The sequence below is a fragment of the Heloderma suspectum genome, chromosome 2 (genome assembly GCF_057233095.1).
Source record: "Heloderma suspectum isolate Gila_16-S chromosome 2, 16-S_ref, whole genome shotgun sequence".
NCBI classification, from domain to species: domain Eukaryota; kingdom Metazoa; phylum Chordata; class Lepidosauria; order Squamata; family Helodermatidae; genus Heloderma; species Heloderma suspectum.
The window spans coordinates 329899378-329919362 of NC_139459.1; the positions used below are offsets into that span (position 1 = coordinate 329899378).

Sequence of the window (19985 nt, forward strand, 5' to 3'; positions counted from 1 at the left end):
GCGCTGCCGAGGGTAATTATGCTAAGCCCTCCAGCATGTGACAGGCTCACTTGGAGGGGGAGATAAATCACCGTGGCTTATATCCCCCTCTGTGATCATGCAAACGCGGTCACTGGGTGAAAAAGTGTGGAGATGAGAAATTGGAGGGTGGGCTTAGTTGGAATAAAACTTGCAAAAATTTGAACTGAAGAAAGTTTCTTTAGATAGAATTAGGGATGTACGAAAGTCACTTACCTTTCCGTGGATTATGTTCATGGGGGGGGGAAGCGTTCTGTCCCTCCCCCCGGAATCCTCGAGGGGGGGGAGGCAATCCGTTCCTCCCCCCTGGAATCCTCAACGGCCGGCTGTGCTCCGCGGCAGCTCCGCAGAGCAGCCGGCCAGGCCCAGGCCAGAGCCGTCTGCAGCTGGATTTCCAGCCGCGGAGGGCTCTGGGTAAAAAAAACAAAAACAACCACGTATGTAACCACGTAACCACGTAATTTTCATTATGGTGAAAATAAAGGGGAACACAAATTGCGTAGCGGGTGCTATTTGCGTCCCTTTTTGATTCGCCGTTTTAGCCTACGTAAATATTTACGTAGACTAAGACGGTCAAAAATAAGGAACGCAAATGGCGGCAGCTGTAGCTGTCTTAGTTATTTTTGGCCGTCTTAGTCTACGTAAATATTTACGTAAGCTAAAACGGCGAATCAAAAAGGGACGCAAATAGCGCCCACTACGTTATTTGTGTTCCCCTTTATTTTCGCCGTAATAGTCTACGTAAATATTTACGTAGACTAAGACGGCCAAAAATAAGGAACGCAAATGGCGGCGGCCATAGCCGCCGCCATTTGCATAGGCGGTTTTTTTTTTTTAACCAGACGTGATAGGCTACGTAAATCTTTACGTAGCCTATCACGTCTCTGTTAAAAACAACAACAACAACAACCTCCAGACTACAAATGGCGGTGGCGGCAACCAGTCAGAAGACCAGCAGCCGGAGCCGCTGCCACCCGGAACATCCGCCCCAGGTAAGTCTCATCCCAGGGGGGATCCACGGGGGTGGGGGGTGGCAGGCCGTTCCGCCACAGATTTCAGGGGGCTGAATGCACTGGCATTCGGCCTCACCAAGATCCGTGGCGGAATTCTCTGACATCCCTAGATAGAATCCCTGTTATACAGAACAATACAACAATTGCCCTCATAGAGCTAAATGTATAAGTTGCAGACTTATAATTTACAGCTAGAAGGTCATCGCCCTGCAATAACAACGCAGCTATAACAAATAATACTGGAGATATACAAATTAATTCCCCATCCCTTTGCTAATCAGCCAAACATATATCAGTTGAACAAAGTGATAAGAGCCTACAAATAGCATTCAGTTCCCCAGCAGAATAGCCTGACTCTCTCCCCTTCTAGCTCTCCCCTGAATGACTTCACCCCTAAACCAACCAGTTCATGGTGGTTACAGTGACACCACAATATCCTAAGCACCAGTACCCATCCCAGGGGTTCTTCTCACAATAGGTGAACAGGTGGAGACCACTTGAAACTGTTTCTGAGTGGCAGCTGCTCCATGCAATAAGCCATTCATGTTTATGTTCATAGGTCCAACTAAAACACCATATCTCTGAACTCTGGTAGTTTTCAAGGTCTGTAGGATCAAGATTTGGTCTCAGATTCTGGAGACAGTGGGTTGGATGCAGACTTAACAATGCAATCCTACATATGTTTACTCAGAAATAAGACCTATTGTGTTAAATGAGGCTTACTCCCAGGTGAGTATGCATTGGGTTACAGTCTAAAGCTGTGTTAAACGGAAGGAGAAGCTAACAGAGGCATACCGGATTTTTTAAAAGGAATCGGCTTGGCTGTGAGCATGGTTCCACGAGCATATTCTCCGGACCAGTAAAAATCGCTTCACAGAACATACTTGGGGGGGGGGGGGGATGGGGGTTGGAGTGAACATCATCTGACTGGCAGGGGCTTCTCAACCAATTAGAGAGGCTTCCCCCCTCTCCCCCCCCTTTTCCCTGAAAGCCCAGATGCACCTGCATTTCAGGAGCAAGCCTCATTGAGCACAGTGGGAGTTACTTCTGAGTAGACACACATATGCTTGTGCTGGGAAAGGGGATGGGGAGATCACAAGGACAGAAACCAGCTCCCATTGTAACCCACAGGATACCTATAACGAAGCTGTGAGGTACTTACTTCCTAAGGCAATGAATCGGAGCCTCGAGATCCTGCTTAATCACACTTAAGGAATTGGGCTTTAAAATGTGCCATTTCAATTGAGGGCAATCTCTTTAAGTTCTGATGTAGGCATTCAAAGGCAAGCGTCATTCGGCACAATGGGAGTTACTTCTGAGGAGACACTAATGGGTTTGTTGTGGGAAAGAGATGGAAACCAGCCCCCATTTTAACGCACAGGATCTCTATAAGGAAGCTGTGAAGTGGTTACTTCCTAAGGCAATGAATCGGAGCCTCGAGATTGCACTTAATCGCATTTAAGGAATTGGGCTTTAAAATGTGTCGTGTCAGTTGAGGGACTTCTCTGTTATTTCTGTGGGCATTCAGAGGGCAAGCCTCATTCAGCACAGTGGGAGGAAACACCCCTTGACTGGGGTCACAGTGAAGGGCATACCCCTGGGCAGGGCTAGCATACCCGAGCTAAATGCAGGGGTTGGGGCATATAACAACTATACCGGGGAGAACCCAACTTAAGGAAAAGAATTGGACTTTAAGCAGTCTCAGGAAATCCGGTTTTCCCCTGATAAGCTCTGGGGTGGCTGCTGGATGGCCATGACATCATCTATCCCTAACGACCTCAACACGCAGCCAGCGTGGAGTAAATCGCTGGTGGAAACACCCCCCCCCCCCACGGTTAGTCACATTTTAATCCTATTGAAATCAGTGGGGCTGAATCATAGAATAGTAGGGTTGGAAGGGGCCTACAAGGCCGTCAAGTCCAACCCCCTGCTTAATGCAGGAATCCAAGTCAAAGGAAGTTCAAGATAGTCATGGTTAACTTGTCCCATTGACTTCAGTGGGATTAAAGTGTGACTAACTCAGTCTCGCAATCCAGCCCAATACGTTTACTTTTGAAGTGTGTGATAACCAAAAACATTAGGTCTGTTTTACAAGCCTCCACAATGGCTTATAAATGGGAGTACAGTGATCATGGTTTCTCCCCTGTCAGGTAAGGCCACTAGAAGCCTAACTCTGTTTGAAAAATTAATGGTAGGGAACTCGGGAGAGATAATAAACTCGGGTTTATTTCTGTAACATACAGACAGTTCCTGCAGTTCACATTTGATTTAACCACTCCACAAAAAACTTGGTGGGAAACAAACTGGAACTTTAAAGTAGATGACTATGACTGGCAAAAGCTATGGGATAAGCCTCCATATAAATCAGTATCAGCCCAAACTAGAGAGCTGTCACTGAAAATGGTCCATGGGTGGCATCTGACTCCAAGGCATCTCTCACTTATGAAACCCTCAACATCTCCTCAGTGTTGGAGGGGGTGCCAGGAGTCAGGAATGTACCAGCACATGTGGTGGGATTTTGCAGAAGTCCAGCCATTCTGGCGGGCAGTGGCAGCAGAGATTGGCCATATTACAAACCAAAATATCCCACATATGCCAAGTCTAGTAGTAGTAAACTTGTTTATAGGGGAAGCTAATGATTTAAACAGTAAGGAGCTGATAACTCATTCACTTCTAGCTGCCAGATCCACGATAGCTAGGTTTTGGAAGGGATTCACCTTCCAGGGATTAGATTATTGGTATGCCATGGTCTGGCAAATTGCCATAATGGAAAAAAAAAATATTGCACAAGCTGAAGGTGGCCAGGGGTCAAAGCAAACATGATTCATTCCATGCGATATGGTTTGACTTTATCACATATACGAACAGAACATCAATATTTGATTCCCTCTCACTATAAAACCCTATGGCTTTTATAAGGAAGAAAACAGATGAATAATAATCCTGAGTCCATCTGATAAAATATCTAGTAGCACTGACAAGAATTACCTGTGACCTCTGTACACCCATTAAGATACATGGTAAGAAGATGTAATCCTGATGGAATTTGTTTTATTTTAGTTTCCATTTTGGTTTGGTTTGGTTTTATTTTGCTTTGTTAATATTACTGAAATTCAGTAAAAATTTCCATTAAAAAAAGTACAGTCAGCACACTGCCTCACCCTTCTAGCCTGACTGAAAGTGTATGCTGAGAGACAGAACTGGCCAAAAACAAGTTTTGCACAGGAATTTTCTCTTTTTATATCTTTATCCAGTCCTGTCCCTGTAACCAAAGCTTATCCACATGATGATTCTGTAGTTTAACTGGCTTTATCCACATGATGATTCTGTAGTTCAACTGGCCATGTGGCTGTGATACCATGACAATCTGGTTTCAGCCCTGGCTGACCTTCTGAGGCCGAAGGTGGTTATCCTCATTCTTAAACTGTTTCCCCCCTTATTAATCTTTTCAGGAGTTGTTGCCTGGATTTTGGATGAACAATGCAAGCCTAAGCTTAATTTTTCTTCTTTCAGTGCTTGGTAACTTGTGGGAAAGGGCACAAACACCGGCAGATCTGGTGCCAGTTTGGACGAGATCAGCTGAATGACAGACTCTGCAATCCAGAGACTAAACCAGATTCTGTGCAAGGTTGTCAGCAGCAGGAATGTGCTGCATGGCAAGTCGGACCATGGGGCCAGGTATTTGAAACCATGTATTCCTATTAATAAGCAGTATTAATTAGCTCCAATAGCATATGTTTTGGGGACTGTGTAAAAAAAAAATGCAATCCCTATGTAGGAGACTTACAAGCTAAGTAAGAGTGCAGAATAAAAAGAGACACCGATGAGAATGAAGTAAGAGAGATTGTGAAATAGCCGTACTCAAAGGCTAGATACTAAACTGATCCAGATTTGTCCTGAGCCAGTGTAATACTTTCAGCACCCCTTGAGATTACAGCCTTCGTTACTTGGACAAGTTGCCTATGAGCAAACACAGATATAATATATAGAGAGGAGTGGTCTGGTTTGGTTGTCCCTCACCATATTTTTTACAAAGGTATCTTTTCATCTTCAAGTTCAAGCTCTGAAAAAAACCCAACTCACTCTGAATGCAGCAAATAGACTAGCATTTCTGACATCACCAAAACAACTCCCTTTCATCTCTGAACCAGTTTTTCAACTGTTTTGAAAATAAAAGGTTCTAGATGTTGCAAGAAAGCTGTTGTTCTAGCAAGCAGCAGGTCTCAACTGAGAGCTTGTATATAGTGTAGCCTCCCAGCTCACACCCAGGTCCAGCTGCAAACAGTTAAAGCTGTCTCCAGGGGCCCCTTACTCTTGAGGAGTCCTGTTACCTTGGGCCTTGTGGCATGCACTTCACCTCTGAGTGGCTGTACCTTCTAGCGTGGTGGTTTCTGGGGCTGGGGGGTGACTTGTGCTTTGACTCCACAGGGGGGACATAATCTGGAGGGGAGTTAGGGACCCCTTCTGTAGGTCTGTCCAAGTCCTCCTCTGCAGAAGGGCCCAGCATAGCTTCTTTAGAGATGCTGGGATTGGCCAGAGTAGTGCTGGAATCCCTCTGACTCACCTGTGTCAGAGGGCCTTTGGGCTCTGTTACATCTGAGTCATCATCAGAGGAAATCTCTAGAGTCAGGGCCGTGTCACACATGACAATTCAGAGTATGGAGGGTTCATCACACGGAGCTTTTATCCTGCTATTGAGATGGCTCTGTCACAGAAGTTTGCGGGCTCTTTAGATGACGCCGTTACCCTCCAGGGTGTCTCCCGCAATTTCCCCCAGCCTATCCTGTGTTTTCCCCAAATGCAATAAATGTGGTATTTTTTCCAGCCCACGGAACAGGAATAGCATGACCTCCCCATGAAATTCTCCAGTAGTGGAAGAAAGCGCTCTTTCCGCCTGCTGTGGGCATTTGTTTTCAGTTGCTGGGGGTGCGCGCGGTCAGGATGACGAAGGTATTGAGGATGGGAGCGGGGCGTGCAGGAGCAGATTTGACAGGTGCGAGGGTAAGAATTGCCTGTTGATTGCAACTCCTGCCTCCGCTCAAGTCTTGCTGAGGAAGGCCTTTCCTCGATTCCCAGGTGTCTGCCATGCAAATGCTTGAGCACATTTCTCAGTTGGAGGGAGAAGAGGGTAGAATGCCTCCCATGCAATGAAGGAAGACACATCTGATCCCCCACCCCAGCAAGCTCAGAAGCAACGTCCTCTGTTGATTCAGAGCACTCCATTAAGTTCAGTGGGGCTTACTCCCAAGTAAGTGTGCCGAGGGTTGCAGACTTACAGGGTGATCTTACGTCTACTCAGAAGAAAGTCCCATTGAGTTCAGTGGAGTTTACTCCCACGTAAGTGTGCCAAGGGTTGCAGACTTATGGCACCATCTTACATGTTATGTCTACTCAGAAGTAAGTCAGAGGTTTTCTGGGGGCTGCAAGAAAAGAGTACAGCAGGAGTTAAGCTACAGAAACAAGAACCCACCCCGCTCCTTTGCACACATGCCAGGGAGAGAGGAAGGCACTCCCTCAGTTCAAAGCAGGTGTCTGCTGTGTAAAGGAGCCCTTCCTAATCCTGCAAAGAAACTGAAAGCAGGAAGCTCCAGAAAGGATGTGGATTTTTGTGGGGGTTTTGCATAATGCAGAAATTATGGGTCTTTTAGCCCATTATCGTAGGTCCAGGCTGTTAATGGGTATCTATGGTAGTCACGGACAGAGGTCTTCCCAAGCCCTGCTACCAGTGTTCCCTTAATCAGAGATGTCAAGGATTCAATAAGGGACCATTATATACAGAGCATATACATGCAAAGCATATGCTTGGCCACAAATCTTTGGTCTCCAAAGCAGGTAACCTAGTGAGAATAAGCACTGGAAGGGTAGGGAAGGTTTTGATTAAGAATAGTTAGACTTGGTTTTAAGCATCATTTGTGTGTGTTTTTAAAGGAACCTTTTAGTGTTGAGCTTTCAGTGTTGAAAAATACATTACATACAAAATGAGACTTCACCAGCAATAACTCTGAAAGACTTCTCCCTCTTCCATCTCCACTGCAGCAATAGCTCTAATCTAATTACACTTTCAAAACAAGTAAATGAATAAACCTGTCCAGACCACACAGGTTTCTCCTCAACTGGTCATGCCTTCCTGTCATAATCATGTCCCATTAAGGTTGCTGCAACTGTCAATTCAGTAAAGAAACGAGACAGAGATTACATGAGATTCATAATCCACAGAATGGTAAATGATTTAAACACTTGCACATGTATATTTGAAGGGAATAAATGAAGCATGCAGGATTCCAACAGAAGCAGCAGATTTTACCTGTTTGACCTAATTTGAAATGGAAGTGACTGAAGTAGTAGCAAGGGCCCTTTTTTATTTTAGACATCTCTGGGTTTGGCAGCTAAAGTTACGTGCCTTGAACTTTCTTATCTCTCCATAATGTGTTTAGAAGTAAGGCAGATGCACTACAAAGCCTGCTGAACAGGGCATATTTAATACCACAGCATAAAAGTGGTTTAATAGTCATTCCCTCTCCATGGGGAACTGTAGTTCTGTGTGGCAGGCTAGGGCTCTCTGCACCCTTGTCAAAACTACACTTCCCAGGGTGTCATCATTGTTAAACTGATACAAAGCTATTGGGCCACAGCTCAGTGGTAAGTGTGAGTGCTTTGCACGCTGCCTGAAACCCTGGAGAGCCCCCGCCAATCAGTGTCAACGATAGTGGGCTAGATGGACTAAAAGTCTGACTCGGTATGAGGCAGATTCCTGTGTTCCTATGTTCCTAAAACCGATAGATGTTTGTTAGTAATATCTCAATATGCCCAGAGCTTTCTTTATCTGTTATCTTCCCACCAGTGCACCGCGACATGTGGGCAGGGCTATCAGATGAGAGCAGTGAAATGTGTGGTTGGTGCGTACGTGTCTGTGGTAGATGATAATGAATGCAATGCTGCTACCAAACCAACGGATACACAGGTAGGTGTGCTGATAGGGCAGATATTCAACCACTGCCACTCTTTCACATTTCAAAGGGACTGTGGAATCCCTTTGCGAACAAAGAGGCTGGATGGTGGGCCTGAGTGCTGTCAGTTAGTGCAAGCGGGCAAATGAAGCCACCTGTGATGCATTTCATTTCTATACCGCTCAATAGCCAAAGCTGTTTACAGAGATTAGAAACCTTTACAATACAGTATTATGCATAATATAAAAACAGTTTAGCTACAAACATATGATCAGAGCATACACACACATATCCAAACAATATCCCATGACCTGATTAAAAACGTATCATATGCTGCCAAATGCCTGGGAGTAGAGGGAGGTCTTAACCTGGAGCTGAAAAGATAAGTGTTGGTGCCAGGTGGTCCTCGCTAGGGAGTTCATTCCATAATGGGGGGTTGCCACCAAGAAGACCTTCTCCCTTGTTGCCTGGGGAGGTGGAACTAGCACTTCTGCTGCAGCATCAAGACACACGGTGTGTAGGGAGGGGACATGGAGAAATCCAGTATGGTGGAATGCTGCCCAGCATCTAACATGCACCGCACATGGAAAATGGAATGTGTTAGGGACAAGGATTTTAGCTGACCTTTCTTGCTGAGCTGACATGCTAATTGCCAGCTGCAGGGTCGTTTTTTTTTTTTTATTCATAGGGGAGCATTCAAAATGTGATACCTCACTTGCAGTCTGCAGTAAGTGGTACAGCCTAGGAAAACTGTAAGGCTATTCCTTTAGTTTGAAGTGTCCTTTGGGCCTTCCTGCCATTCCCTTGCCTTCTGTCCTGCTGCTCCCCATGTCTGGACCAGGCTACCTATCCCTATTTGACAGCTTCTGTCCCTCAGCACCTTCAAGTCCCTGTTCAAGATCTACACTTTAACAAAACCTCAACTCCCATCAAAAGCTCCCCTGTTTGTTTTCCAGAACTTAATCCCTTTCTCTCCTAATTCCCATCTCATCTTCAGACCATTCTTTGGGCATCATTCCAGTCTTGCCTATCTGACATAACTTGTAAACACTCTACAGAGATTGTTTGTGGTTTGTACAGTTCCTGACACAATTTGATGTGTGGAGATTCTTAATATTAGCACTGTGTGCCTTTGTAAATTGGCATGCCTATATTTTTAAGGGCTGCATTTTGTAGTAGGAAAGAAAGAGAATACGGGTAGATCAAAAGGCCATCGTATAGATGACAGTCGTTAAGTGTGTATATTTCAGAATTTGGCAGATGCACTGAGAATATCCACCTTTAAGGTAAGATGAACCACTTGTAGCAAACAAGCGTTTAAAAGGTGATAGTGGGAGTGTTCCCCCCACCTTGTTTCATAATTGCATTAGTGTAACCCCTAATCAGCAGTGAAATACTATAAATTGTTGATACTCCTTAGCAGCTTGCTTAGTTCTGCTCTTATTTATGAAACAGGACTGTGAAACAGCACCATGCCATCTTCACCCAAGCAGCCCAGAAGCAAAGCAAAGCAGCCACAGAACCCAGTGGAGATTCGGATCCTGGACTCCTGTACGTTATACTGGTCAGCTTAAGCTTACAAATATACATTTTTAGTTCCCTTGGCAAATAAACCCTGCAGCCCTAAGGCTATATGGTGTTCTTGTCAAAAGGGTCAGTTTTTCCATTGGCATTCTTGCCCATCTTCCCTAGTGTTCGACTACGTGCGGGAAAGGTACCAGGATGAGATATGTCAGCTGTCGTGACTATCAGGGCTCTGTGGCTGATGAGGCCGCCTGCTTTCACCTTCCAAAGCCATCAGCAACAGAAGCATGTACTATAACACCATGTGGACAGTGGAAGGCCATGGAATGGAGCGCGGTGAGCAACCTCCATGTTTCAAGGTGGCATAATTTGAACATGTGCCAAAGTGCCTCTTGTTGCTTATTAAGTCACATTTATCAGGCATTTTTAAGAGAAGAGAACTTTGGGCTTGATTTGGGGCAGCAGACAAAATGCACACTGCCCCAAAGAAGGGGATATTTTGTCAAGGGGGGTTGTAAAATTCTCCAGTAGGTTCAGTAGGAGCTTACCGGTGGTAGCAGTGGTGCCTTTCTGTTCTTTAAACTTCTTTCTTTTGCTGCTGCTGTCACAGGTGGTGACAGCAATAGTGGAGCTCATCTTTCAGTAGCAGACTGGGGCAAAACAGAACCACAGCACGGTATTAGAACAGATGCATGCAGACGGTCCCAAGTTAAATCCCTGGCATCTTTTTAGAAGCATCAGCTAGCACAACCTTCCCCGACATGTTGCCTTCCTGATGTTTTGGTCTATGGGTAAAATCCAGTGTAAGTCCTCCTTAGAGTAGACCCATTGGAATAAATGGGACTTGAGTTAGTCAGACGGTGCTGAGCTAGATGGACAAAGAGTCTGGCCTGGTATAAGGTAGGTTCTTATGTTCCTTATTCTGTGACATTGTCAGAGATGTGGCATTCAGTCACACACCAGTGAAACTATCAATGCTTAAAATAATTGTATATAAATGAGTTCCACTTTTCAAAGCATATCTCCCTGGTAAAGGCATCCATTTCCATTTCTCTCCTGTATTAACGCAGTGCTCTGTAACTTGTGGGCAAGGTAAGGTGACCCGGCAAGTAGTCTGCATAGATTACAGTGACCAGATCGTTGACAGGAGTGAATGTGATGCTGAGGATATCCCTGCAACGGAGCAGGATTGCTCTATGCCATCATGTCAACAGATCAACCCTGAATACAACAGGCCAATCCATCCTTTCCCTTACCCGGACTATCATCAAAAGAACAACCAGGGTGGAAACCCGAACCGAAACCAAGGTCGTGGACACGCACATGGAGGCAACCAGTGGAGAACTGGCCCATGGGGAGCAGTAAGTAGCTGGTGCAGATACTTTTTATTCCATTTTGAATTGGGTTGGATACAAGTTATGCCCATCCCAAAAATTCCATGCCAAAGAAACATTCAGCTGTCAGAATAAACAATACTAATTGAGGGTTGTATCCTACCTTGACTGTCCACCCGTGGAACAGAAATGGCTGGCAGAACAGTCTTCTCGTCCCACCTCCAGCCCACTGCACAACACCTTAGATCTGCTGTGGTGGGTTAAGAGACACTCCAGAGCAGATGTGGGGTGCTGCAGGGGAAGGAGAACAAGGGATATTCCCATCATGTCCCAGGGCATGGTCTAAAGGCACATGAGGCAGCCACCTTGCTGAAGCTAAGCAGGTCTGGGTCTGGTCAGTGCTTAGAGCGCAGACCACCTGGGAACCACATGTAGCCACCTTGAGTTCCACAGTGGAAGAATAAATAAAATAGAAATGAATAAAATAAAAATGAAATCATATAACCACTTGCAATTGAGAAGCCCAGTCCAGGCACTGTCCTCATTTCTGAGGCTTTTCAAGCAGGTTGCCAAGCATGATTTGAAAGAGAGAGAGAGATTATATGTATCTTTTCCCAAACCAGTGAACTGCTTTAAATACAACGGCAATATGTTTTGTCTTTGAAATCTCCAATTTACCTACCTGTACTTAATATTGTAGTGATAACACTGGACAAAGTCAGACGAAGTGTGAGAGATGTTGACCATTATAAAATATGAGTAACAATGGAACAGGGAACGGTTGATACCTACGTTGTTTAACCATCAGGCTAACCTAGACTGAGCTTCCTCAACCTTTATAATCACGTTTTATAGTGTTCCAGTACATGTGCTGGTGGGTTCCAACGGCGGGTTGTGGTATGCCAGGATGAAAATGGATACACCGCCAGTAATTGTGATGTAAGCACAAAACCAGATGAGCAAAGATCATGTGAATCAGGGCCCTGCCCTCAGTGGGCCTATGGCAGCTGGGGTGAGGTGAGTAAAGTGCTTCTTCCTTCCTTCCTTTATTATTTATTTATTACATTTCTATACCGCCCGATGTCCAAAGCTCTCTGGACAGTTCACAACAATTAAAACCATAAAATACAATGTAAAATACAAAATAAAAGTTTAAAACTACAGTATAAAAAGCAAAAAACCAAAAACCTAGCAGTAATGCAAAGATTTAAAATACAGTAACAGATTTAAAACAACAGAAACTGAAAGACTAGAAGTCCTGGGAAAATAAGGTCTTCACCTGGTGCCAAAAAGAACACAATATAGGCACCAGGTGAGCCTCTCTGGGAAACAGAACAGAAAAGGCCCCCTTCTTAGTAGCCACCCACCTCAGTTCCTTTGGCAGGGGCTCCAGGAGAAGGACCACTGAGGACGATCGTAGGGTCTGGGCAGGTATATATGGAAGGAGACAATCCTTCAAGTAACCTGGCCCCAAGCCACTTAGGGCTTTGAATGTTAATACCAGCACTTCGCATCAGGCTTGGACATGTACTGGGAGCCACTGCAGATGGAAAAGTACTGGTATAATATGATCACGTTGGCCAGTCCCTGTGAACAATCTCACTGCCCTATTTTGAACCAGCTCAAGTTTCCGGACCGTTTTCAGAGGCTACCCTACATATAACGCATTGCAGTAATATATAAAACAACAACAATGAATCCATTCCCAAGGTATTATTTTAACAGCGGAAGCATTATTAATTATGAAACTAACTGAAGATTTTAAATATTTGACTCTGTTTTTTATTTCCTTTGTTCATGTTTTAAAAATAAACCAAACACAATTTCAGAAGGAACAAATAGCACTAGTCAATAGATATGGTTAGAAGATTAATTATCCTAACCTCCTGATTATCCCACAGGGTAACCTAGTCATTGGAAATGATAACACTAATTTATCTAGTAATAAAAGGACTATGAGGCCTGGTTCAGATATAATGATCTCAGCTTGAAGGATCATGGCTATTAGAAGGGGAGCAAGCTGTGTGCCTGCACAATCTTTACTCCCCTTCTTTCCTCTTTTCTCTTGTGCACCATAATTCAAGACTTCCAGAGTTTATTAAACTACAGTGACCTGACTCACATGACATGAATGCCCACCATTGCTTAATTTACCTGCAGAGGCTTGTCATGTCATGCGAACCCAGGCTTAGACAACCCTGAAATAAAAAATGGCTTGTTTTAGGGTTATTTGAGGGTTGTCTAACCCTTAAACACCCCCTACCACTTGGGTTCACTTGACACAGCAAGCCGGGCACCTACAGCTGCCATGGAAAAATGGCGCCCATGGGCAACCAGCAAAACACGACAGCTCTGCAGGTAAATTAAACTGTGGTGTGCTGTCATATCAAGCAAACCAGCTGAGTTTCTTGTTACATTCAAACTGGACAGCTACAATTTAATCACTTTTTAAAAATCAAGATATGAAATTGGGTTTCATATCCTGGCTTGTAAACAGAGATTAAACCACAGTTTTCCAGTTTGTATGTAACAAGAAACTGTGATTTACTAAACCATGATACAGCTGCAGAAGCCAGATATTTGAAGAAGGGAGGGATGAGTCTGGAGTGTGTAGAGGTTTGTTCTCACTCTAATCAAACATGGTTTATGAGGACAAGATAATTGTATCTGAACTACCCCTAAAACTAAGAACTAAAACTAAACTAGTTTTTAGAACTAAAATGGGGTAAATGGAACCACATTTTTGCAACATCCTTGTATGTTTTCCATGGGGTTAGCTCTCCAATATGAAGGAACAGCCCCAGAGAATATGCACATATCCAAAAATGTCTTCTTATTGTCTGCTGTCCTGTTGTCCCCACAACCTTCGCTCCTAATTTGGGACTCAATCCCCATTTTCTTTTGAAATAAGCAATAACATTACCTTCCATCAGAACGTTAGCCAATTTAGATGTTAATTCTCTCTCAGATGGTACTGTTGTGTGAGTCGCTCACACATCTGTAGACCCAGGAGGGGGGGAAATGTGATGTCCAAGTAGTAACACACTGATGACACCACCAATGAGATCAGAGCACTCTGGAATTCATTTTAATGCACAGATCTGATTAAATGCATTTTTGTGTTACATATTAATTTTCTTCCTGATCCCTAGAATTATGAGTCTCTTGAATCATAAGAAAAGTAACATCTGAATTGGCTCTGAGTCAGAATGAAGACAAAAAAGAAAGTAGCAATCATAAAGTTTAAATGAGCCCAATCATTGCTAATGTGAGCTCTGCCCACTGCCTTTTTCCCAGTGTACAAAGCCATGTGATGGAGGAACCAGAACAAGACTGGTTGTGTGCCAACATCCCAATGGAGAGAGATTTACTGATCTGAGCTGTGAAATCCTTGACAAACCACCAGACCGTGAGCAGTGCAGTATGCAGGACTGCCCTCAATATGCTGCCTGGAATACTGGCCCTTGGAGCTCGGTACGACCCTAATATACTTCTTCTTGTTGTTGTTGTTATATTAATTTTACAAATAATTCATACAAATGGAATGAGCGTACTTAAAGTCCAAGGTGCTAATATCTGGTATGCATGCACATGTTTGTTTGGTTTTAAGAAAAAGAAAAAAAACTGCACTCCAAATAAAATAGGCATTCAGGAAGGGCTTCAGCTAGGAAATCTGTTCATTTTAAAAGGCACTTTCTGCTTGATAATGAAGTTTGTACATTTTATTAGCCTATTGCAAGTGCTGCACATTACAAATCTCCACTATGAAGGAACCCTTTGCAAGCCAGGGAAAAGTATTCCATTTCCAAAATGTTTCCCTTCTGTGTGTATAGGATTGTTTTAGCACCTGCTGTAAGCTCTCTGCTGAAGTATTGTAGGGACGAGAGAATTCCAGTGCTAAGCTGCTGTCATCGGCATAGCTGTTTCTATTTATTGATTTCAAGCTTATTTATCCAGATGACCCAGAAAGACATCCTTTTTATAAAAAAAGAAGAATAAAAATAAATAGGAGTGACAAATAAATGATGCTGTCTTGGGAAAAACTAAGGGGCTTATTTCCTGAAATTTTGATAGCAAACTATGTACTATGAACCCCTGGTTCATGTGCACATATCTAGGAATCCCGACCGCCTTGATTCTGAACAAGTGTCTGCAAAGTAGTTCAGGATCTGACAACATGCTCCCAGTTATGTAAGCTTACAATGGCCCCATGTCTCAGCAGCTTTCATCATGGGAGGCCAAGATGAACTGAGGTCATGGCAGGTTTTACTTCTTTTGCCTTTGCAACATGCTGTGTACTTGCCACATAGGCATAAGTGACATGAGAATCTCTAGAGGATTTCCCTTTGCTGTGGATGACCTATGGCTGGTAATGTTAGATTTAGAGTTGTTGTGCAGCTCAAACAGAAAGGCAGTGTTAAGTAGAGAGGGCCCAGTCATTTTATGGACTCTATGTTCAGGGAAAGTTTCTTTTTTGGCATGGCAGGATCTGTTAATCAGCACAGAGTGCCCATAAGCCTTTTCCTTTCTAATGGCAGAAAGAATCATAAGGTGTGCTTGTTCATTCCAGCGTGTTTCTTGGGATGTGTCCTGAGGAGACCTCCTATTTTGCCTGAAGAGCAAGTGTGGACAACTTGTGGCCCTCCAGATGTTTTGGCTACAACTCCCATCATCCCTCACAATTGGCTGTGCTAGCTAGGACTGATGGGAGTTGTGGGCCAAAACATATGGAGGGTCACAAGTTATCCACCCTTACTGTAGAGACACTGTTTAGTGCTCCAATTCCAGGTTGGCTGTGAGGAAAGTCCATTTGTTATTGTATAGGAATAGAGCATCCACACAAAGTTCGTTTAAGAACAGATATCTCAGGAAACATTGCTAGGCCACCTGTTGAGGGGAGAGGGAAGGGGGCCTGAAGATCTCTCCTTTCCCTACCCCAGGCCTTTTAAACAGTGAATGGTGCATCAAAGGCAAGCATCCAGCCCTCCTTCTTCTTGCTTAAGCAAACTTATGGGATGGCAGGGTGGAGTGAAACAATCCCCTGCTCTCTCGCTCTACTCTCTCCCACCTTGCAAGTTCATTAATGGGAAAGGAAGGCAAGAATCTTGGCTTTGATGTAGTCACCCTTCTGTCACAAGCTCCACCAAAGGATGTAAGTAGGCTTTCGTCTTTGCTCCCTCTTGCCAGTGGTTCTGCTTTGAGTTAGCACCCCATAGGCACTAATGCACAAGTGATTTAATGTGGTGTGTGTGGACAGCACTCCCATGAGGAGCAGGACCTGAACTTACCAGGGGCTATCCTGAGAGAACCTGTTCCTCCTTCTCTTGGCAAGGACAATGTCAGTATGCACACACAGTCTTCACTGAATCCTTGGACCCTTGTATGTTAATCAGTTCCCCTCTTCCCCTTGCCCCACTCCCTGCCATGTGAGTTTAGAACATGGGACAATAGTAACTAGGTAGAAAACCAGTGATGGATCCATTTAAAAGTTTCACACAGATCCACCTCCACGTAACTATATTGTTGAGTTATAATGTAATTTAAAGATGTTTTAAGTCCTAATTTGATTCTAAAGCACTTTATATAAAGAGGGTCCTTCTCAACCAATGTATGAACTTCCTAAACACGCATGGTTTTCATAGTATATTGCTGGAATAGTACGTCCTCCTTTCCTTCCTTCACCGCCATCTCTGTGGGATGTTTTGTGACCATTTTAATCTTCATACCTCAGCAAATGATGTAATAGCCATACATTTGCTTAAGAAATATTTGTATGGTGCTTTATCATTACAAGGGTATGAAATGCTATGAAATACTTTCATCTGAGGTGCTAATGTAGCCCTTTCTATATTGAGGGGCAAAGTTGGTGCTAAGTGCAAACGTGCTCAGTTTAGGTAGAAAACAGTATGCATTTGGTTTTCTGCCCAAACTATGTACTGGAAAGTGCTGCTAACCTTGGATTACAGTTGCTTTGAACATTTCCAAGAACCAAAGGGTATGGAATGGAAAGACTGATATGGTGAAATTCTGGCAATGTCTCCCTTGCAATTCTTCAGGAGCTGTCCCTGCTGAAATGACTTGGCCCATTGCAATGGAGTTCTCCTCACTATAATAGAACTTTCCCCTTAGGATTTAAAACACAGAGTTCGATCAAGCATTCCTGAACCAGTCAAAAATCCCAGGAGTCAATCCCATTCCCATCTCAGATATCTAAACATAATCAGGGAAGCCCTTCAAAAAGTAAAAAGAAATCATAATACCCTAACATCATAACATCTGCATACTGCAGCCATGAGAATTCTAACTCTAATTTTGTAGTAATCTAAATGTTTAGTACAAACACAGCTAGGTGGGCTAATTTTTTTAATGTAGTGTTATGGCTTTAAAAAACATACACACAAAAGCCTGCTGTCCTTACCTTAAAGATGTAACTACAGTAGTTCAGAATGCCTAATAAGCAATGTGCAGAATTGGGTTTAATACACTTAAATGTAATCCTACCAGATCCTGAAATGGACAAGACAGTGTGGTGCAGATGTAAATGTGGCCTATGTGTCCTCTACCTGCTCTCTCCCGCCAATACAATTGCGGTCTGGCTGCCCACCCCTTTCTCTTGCCTGCTCACTATTCAAGGATTAAAGGTGGATGGGAAAGTGATAACAACACTGAAGTAAGCTCTGGATATGCTGCTCAATGCAAGAATGCCTCCCATTACTACCCTCCCCGCCACAAAAAAAATAGTTGAATCCCTCCGGGTTGAGATCTTTTATCACTGTTTCACTGGGTGTGTGGAGCGTGAATCTTTTTTTCTATTCTTACTTGAATGGACTTTGGCTCTTCAGTGGAGAGTCTTGTGACCAAAGTATTGACAGTTCTTCACTAAATTCCATCAAATTCATGTGTAAAATCCCACCCCACCCCACCAGAGAAAAGTCTGCAGGGTTGAGCCGCTTATTTGCATATCATGATCAAAATGTATCTTTATGTCAAAAATCTAAATTTCGCACACATTTAGTTGAAGCAGCCTACCGAGTTTAAAGCAGGGGGTGGGCAACTTGTGGCCCTCCAGATGTTTTGGCCTACAACTCCCATGATCCCTTACTATTAGCTATGCTGACTAGGGCTGGTGGGAGTTATACACCAAAACATCTGGAGAGCAACAAGTGTCCACCCCTGGTTTAGAGAGGCAGTAATACAAATGGTGCTGAGGGAGACAAAAAAATCCCCACAAATACATAAGCTTAAGCTAAGATTGATTGCTTCACCTGAAAAGTCCATCCAATAATGTTTGTCTACCTCGTTTTGATACCATGCGCTACTACCATAGGTAGTAGAGGAAAGTCATCTTTTAGTTTTGTGTTGCCACACTTCCTTCTAGCTCTGGCATTTATCACCACCTTTCTGCTGTAGATGTTTATACTTCGTCTGTACCAGATGGAGTGTTGCTTCCATGTTTTTGGACACTTTTGAAACAAGAGTATAGTATTGGCTGAAACTTTTTTTCAGCAGAATGGATTTCTTTATGTATTTATGTTAATGAAGTATATTTATTTTTCAACTATTGTTATTTAATTTTATATAAATATTGCATTACCTTTGCAATGTTCAAATGCTGGTCTGAGGAGAGAAAAAATTAAAGTAGAATGTAATCATTGCTATCTTTTGTAGAATGATTTCTTGGGCTTGATATCATACAGTCATGATGTATATTTGCACCTGTGAGAGAGCAAGGTTTTCTGAATACAGGATCTTCAGGCTCTACTTCAGGTCTACTACAGTGGAACAGATCATTTGTATAATACAGTAAAAATGCATATGCAAAGGATGATATGGTATTCTTTTGCTGTCAGTGTTCAAAAGACAAGTCTTTGTGTGTCACACACACACACACACATCCCATATAACCTCATTGCAAGTCCAGTCAAGTTGAGAAGCTACAGAGCTGGTATAGGGTCATGGCTAAGGGGCTGCACTGTCGACCAGGTAGGCCCCACTTCAAATCCTACCTTTTTTATGACCCACCAGGTGGCCTTAGACAAACCGCTATCTCTCAGCTCAACTCCTCCATTTGCAGTATCTGGATGCTAACAATACTAGCCCTACCGGGTTCTTGTACAATTTACTGAGATGACATAAGTGACCATTAAGAGATATTTTTAAAATAGAAATAAATGAATGAATAAAGTGAAAGGCTATGAATACCCTAAAATACCATGTAAGTATTATCAGTTCACTCAGGCCAATAGGAACAGTTTTCATGGGAATGTTCACAAAATCAAGTATGAAGCATTCCTCGCCAGTTTTTGTGGTACATAACACCCAAGGTCTCAGCTTGTTACAACAGGCCTACCTTGGGCATTACATACTGTAATAATGCCCATTTTAAGGCTAGCCACAGTATGTTGCCTGATTGGAGGCATTATATACCTGCCTGGGATCTCAAAGCACGGAAGCTATCAGGCGGGGGGCAGACAACGTGACAATAGGGACCAGAAAAAACAGCTGTAAGGCTGGAAACGGAAGTAAAAAAAGAAACAGCTGCACCAATTAAATTCCAACACTTAGTCATTATCAAGGGAGTCAAGGGAATCTTGGAGATTCTTTTGGAGGATTCCCTCTCCCTTGGAGGAAGGAAGCAAGGAACCATTTAATTGGTACAGCTCTTTCTGTTTGGACCATGGGGAGGGCAGACCACAATCCAAGTCTAGCAGGCTGTGTTCAACTTGATGGGTCACAAGATCACAGACTGAATGGAGGTGCTGTTGTTTTAGGTCTTATATTATCCTTTATTTCCAAGGAGAGGGGATAGCCTGGATAAGAGATTTCCAGGGAGTAGATAGATTGGAGAATGGGAGAGGAGACGGCTGTCTTCAAATATCTGAAGGCCTGTCTCACCAAAAATGGAACAGATGACATCTCTGTTGCTCCAGAGGGCAGGAGGACTAGAACCTGTTGGCAGAAATGGCTGAAAGTAGACTTCAGATGAACATTAGGAAAAACATCCTAACATTACAAGCTGTTCAGCAGTTGAACAGACTGCTTCAGGATATGGTGAGCTCCCCTTCACTGGAGATACTTAAGCAGAGTCTGGACAGCCATCTGTCAGATTCTGTAATTACATCCTGCATTGTAGATCCTGCATTGAGTAG

The 19985-nt window shown here is 43.5% G+C and overlaps 1 protein-coding gene across 1 annotated transcript in view; it reads left to right on the top strand.

Annotated features, from left to right (window-relative positions):
- ADAMTS9 (ADAM metallopeptidase with thrombospondin type 1 motif 9) overlaps window positions 1-19985 on the top strand; it is a 164665-nt gene that overhangs the window by 80529 nt on the left and 64151 nt on the right. The window contains exons 22-28 of the mRNA XM_084840466.1: window positions 4545-4709; window positions 7873-7992; window positions 9434-9529; window positions 9671-9838; window positions 10573-10863; window positions 11692-11853; window positions 14134-14310. Of these exons, the coding sequence (XP_084696592.1) occupies window positions 4545-4709; window positions 7873-7992; window positions 9434-9529; window positions 9671-9838; window positions 10573-10863; window positions 11692-11853; window positions 14134-14310 (1179 nt within the window). The remainder of the gene's footprint in view (window positions 1-4544; window positions 4710-7872; window positions 7993-9433; window positions 9530-9670; window positions 9839-10572; window positions 10864-11691; window positions 11854-14133; window positions 14311-19985) is intronic.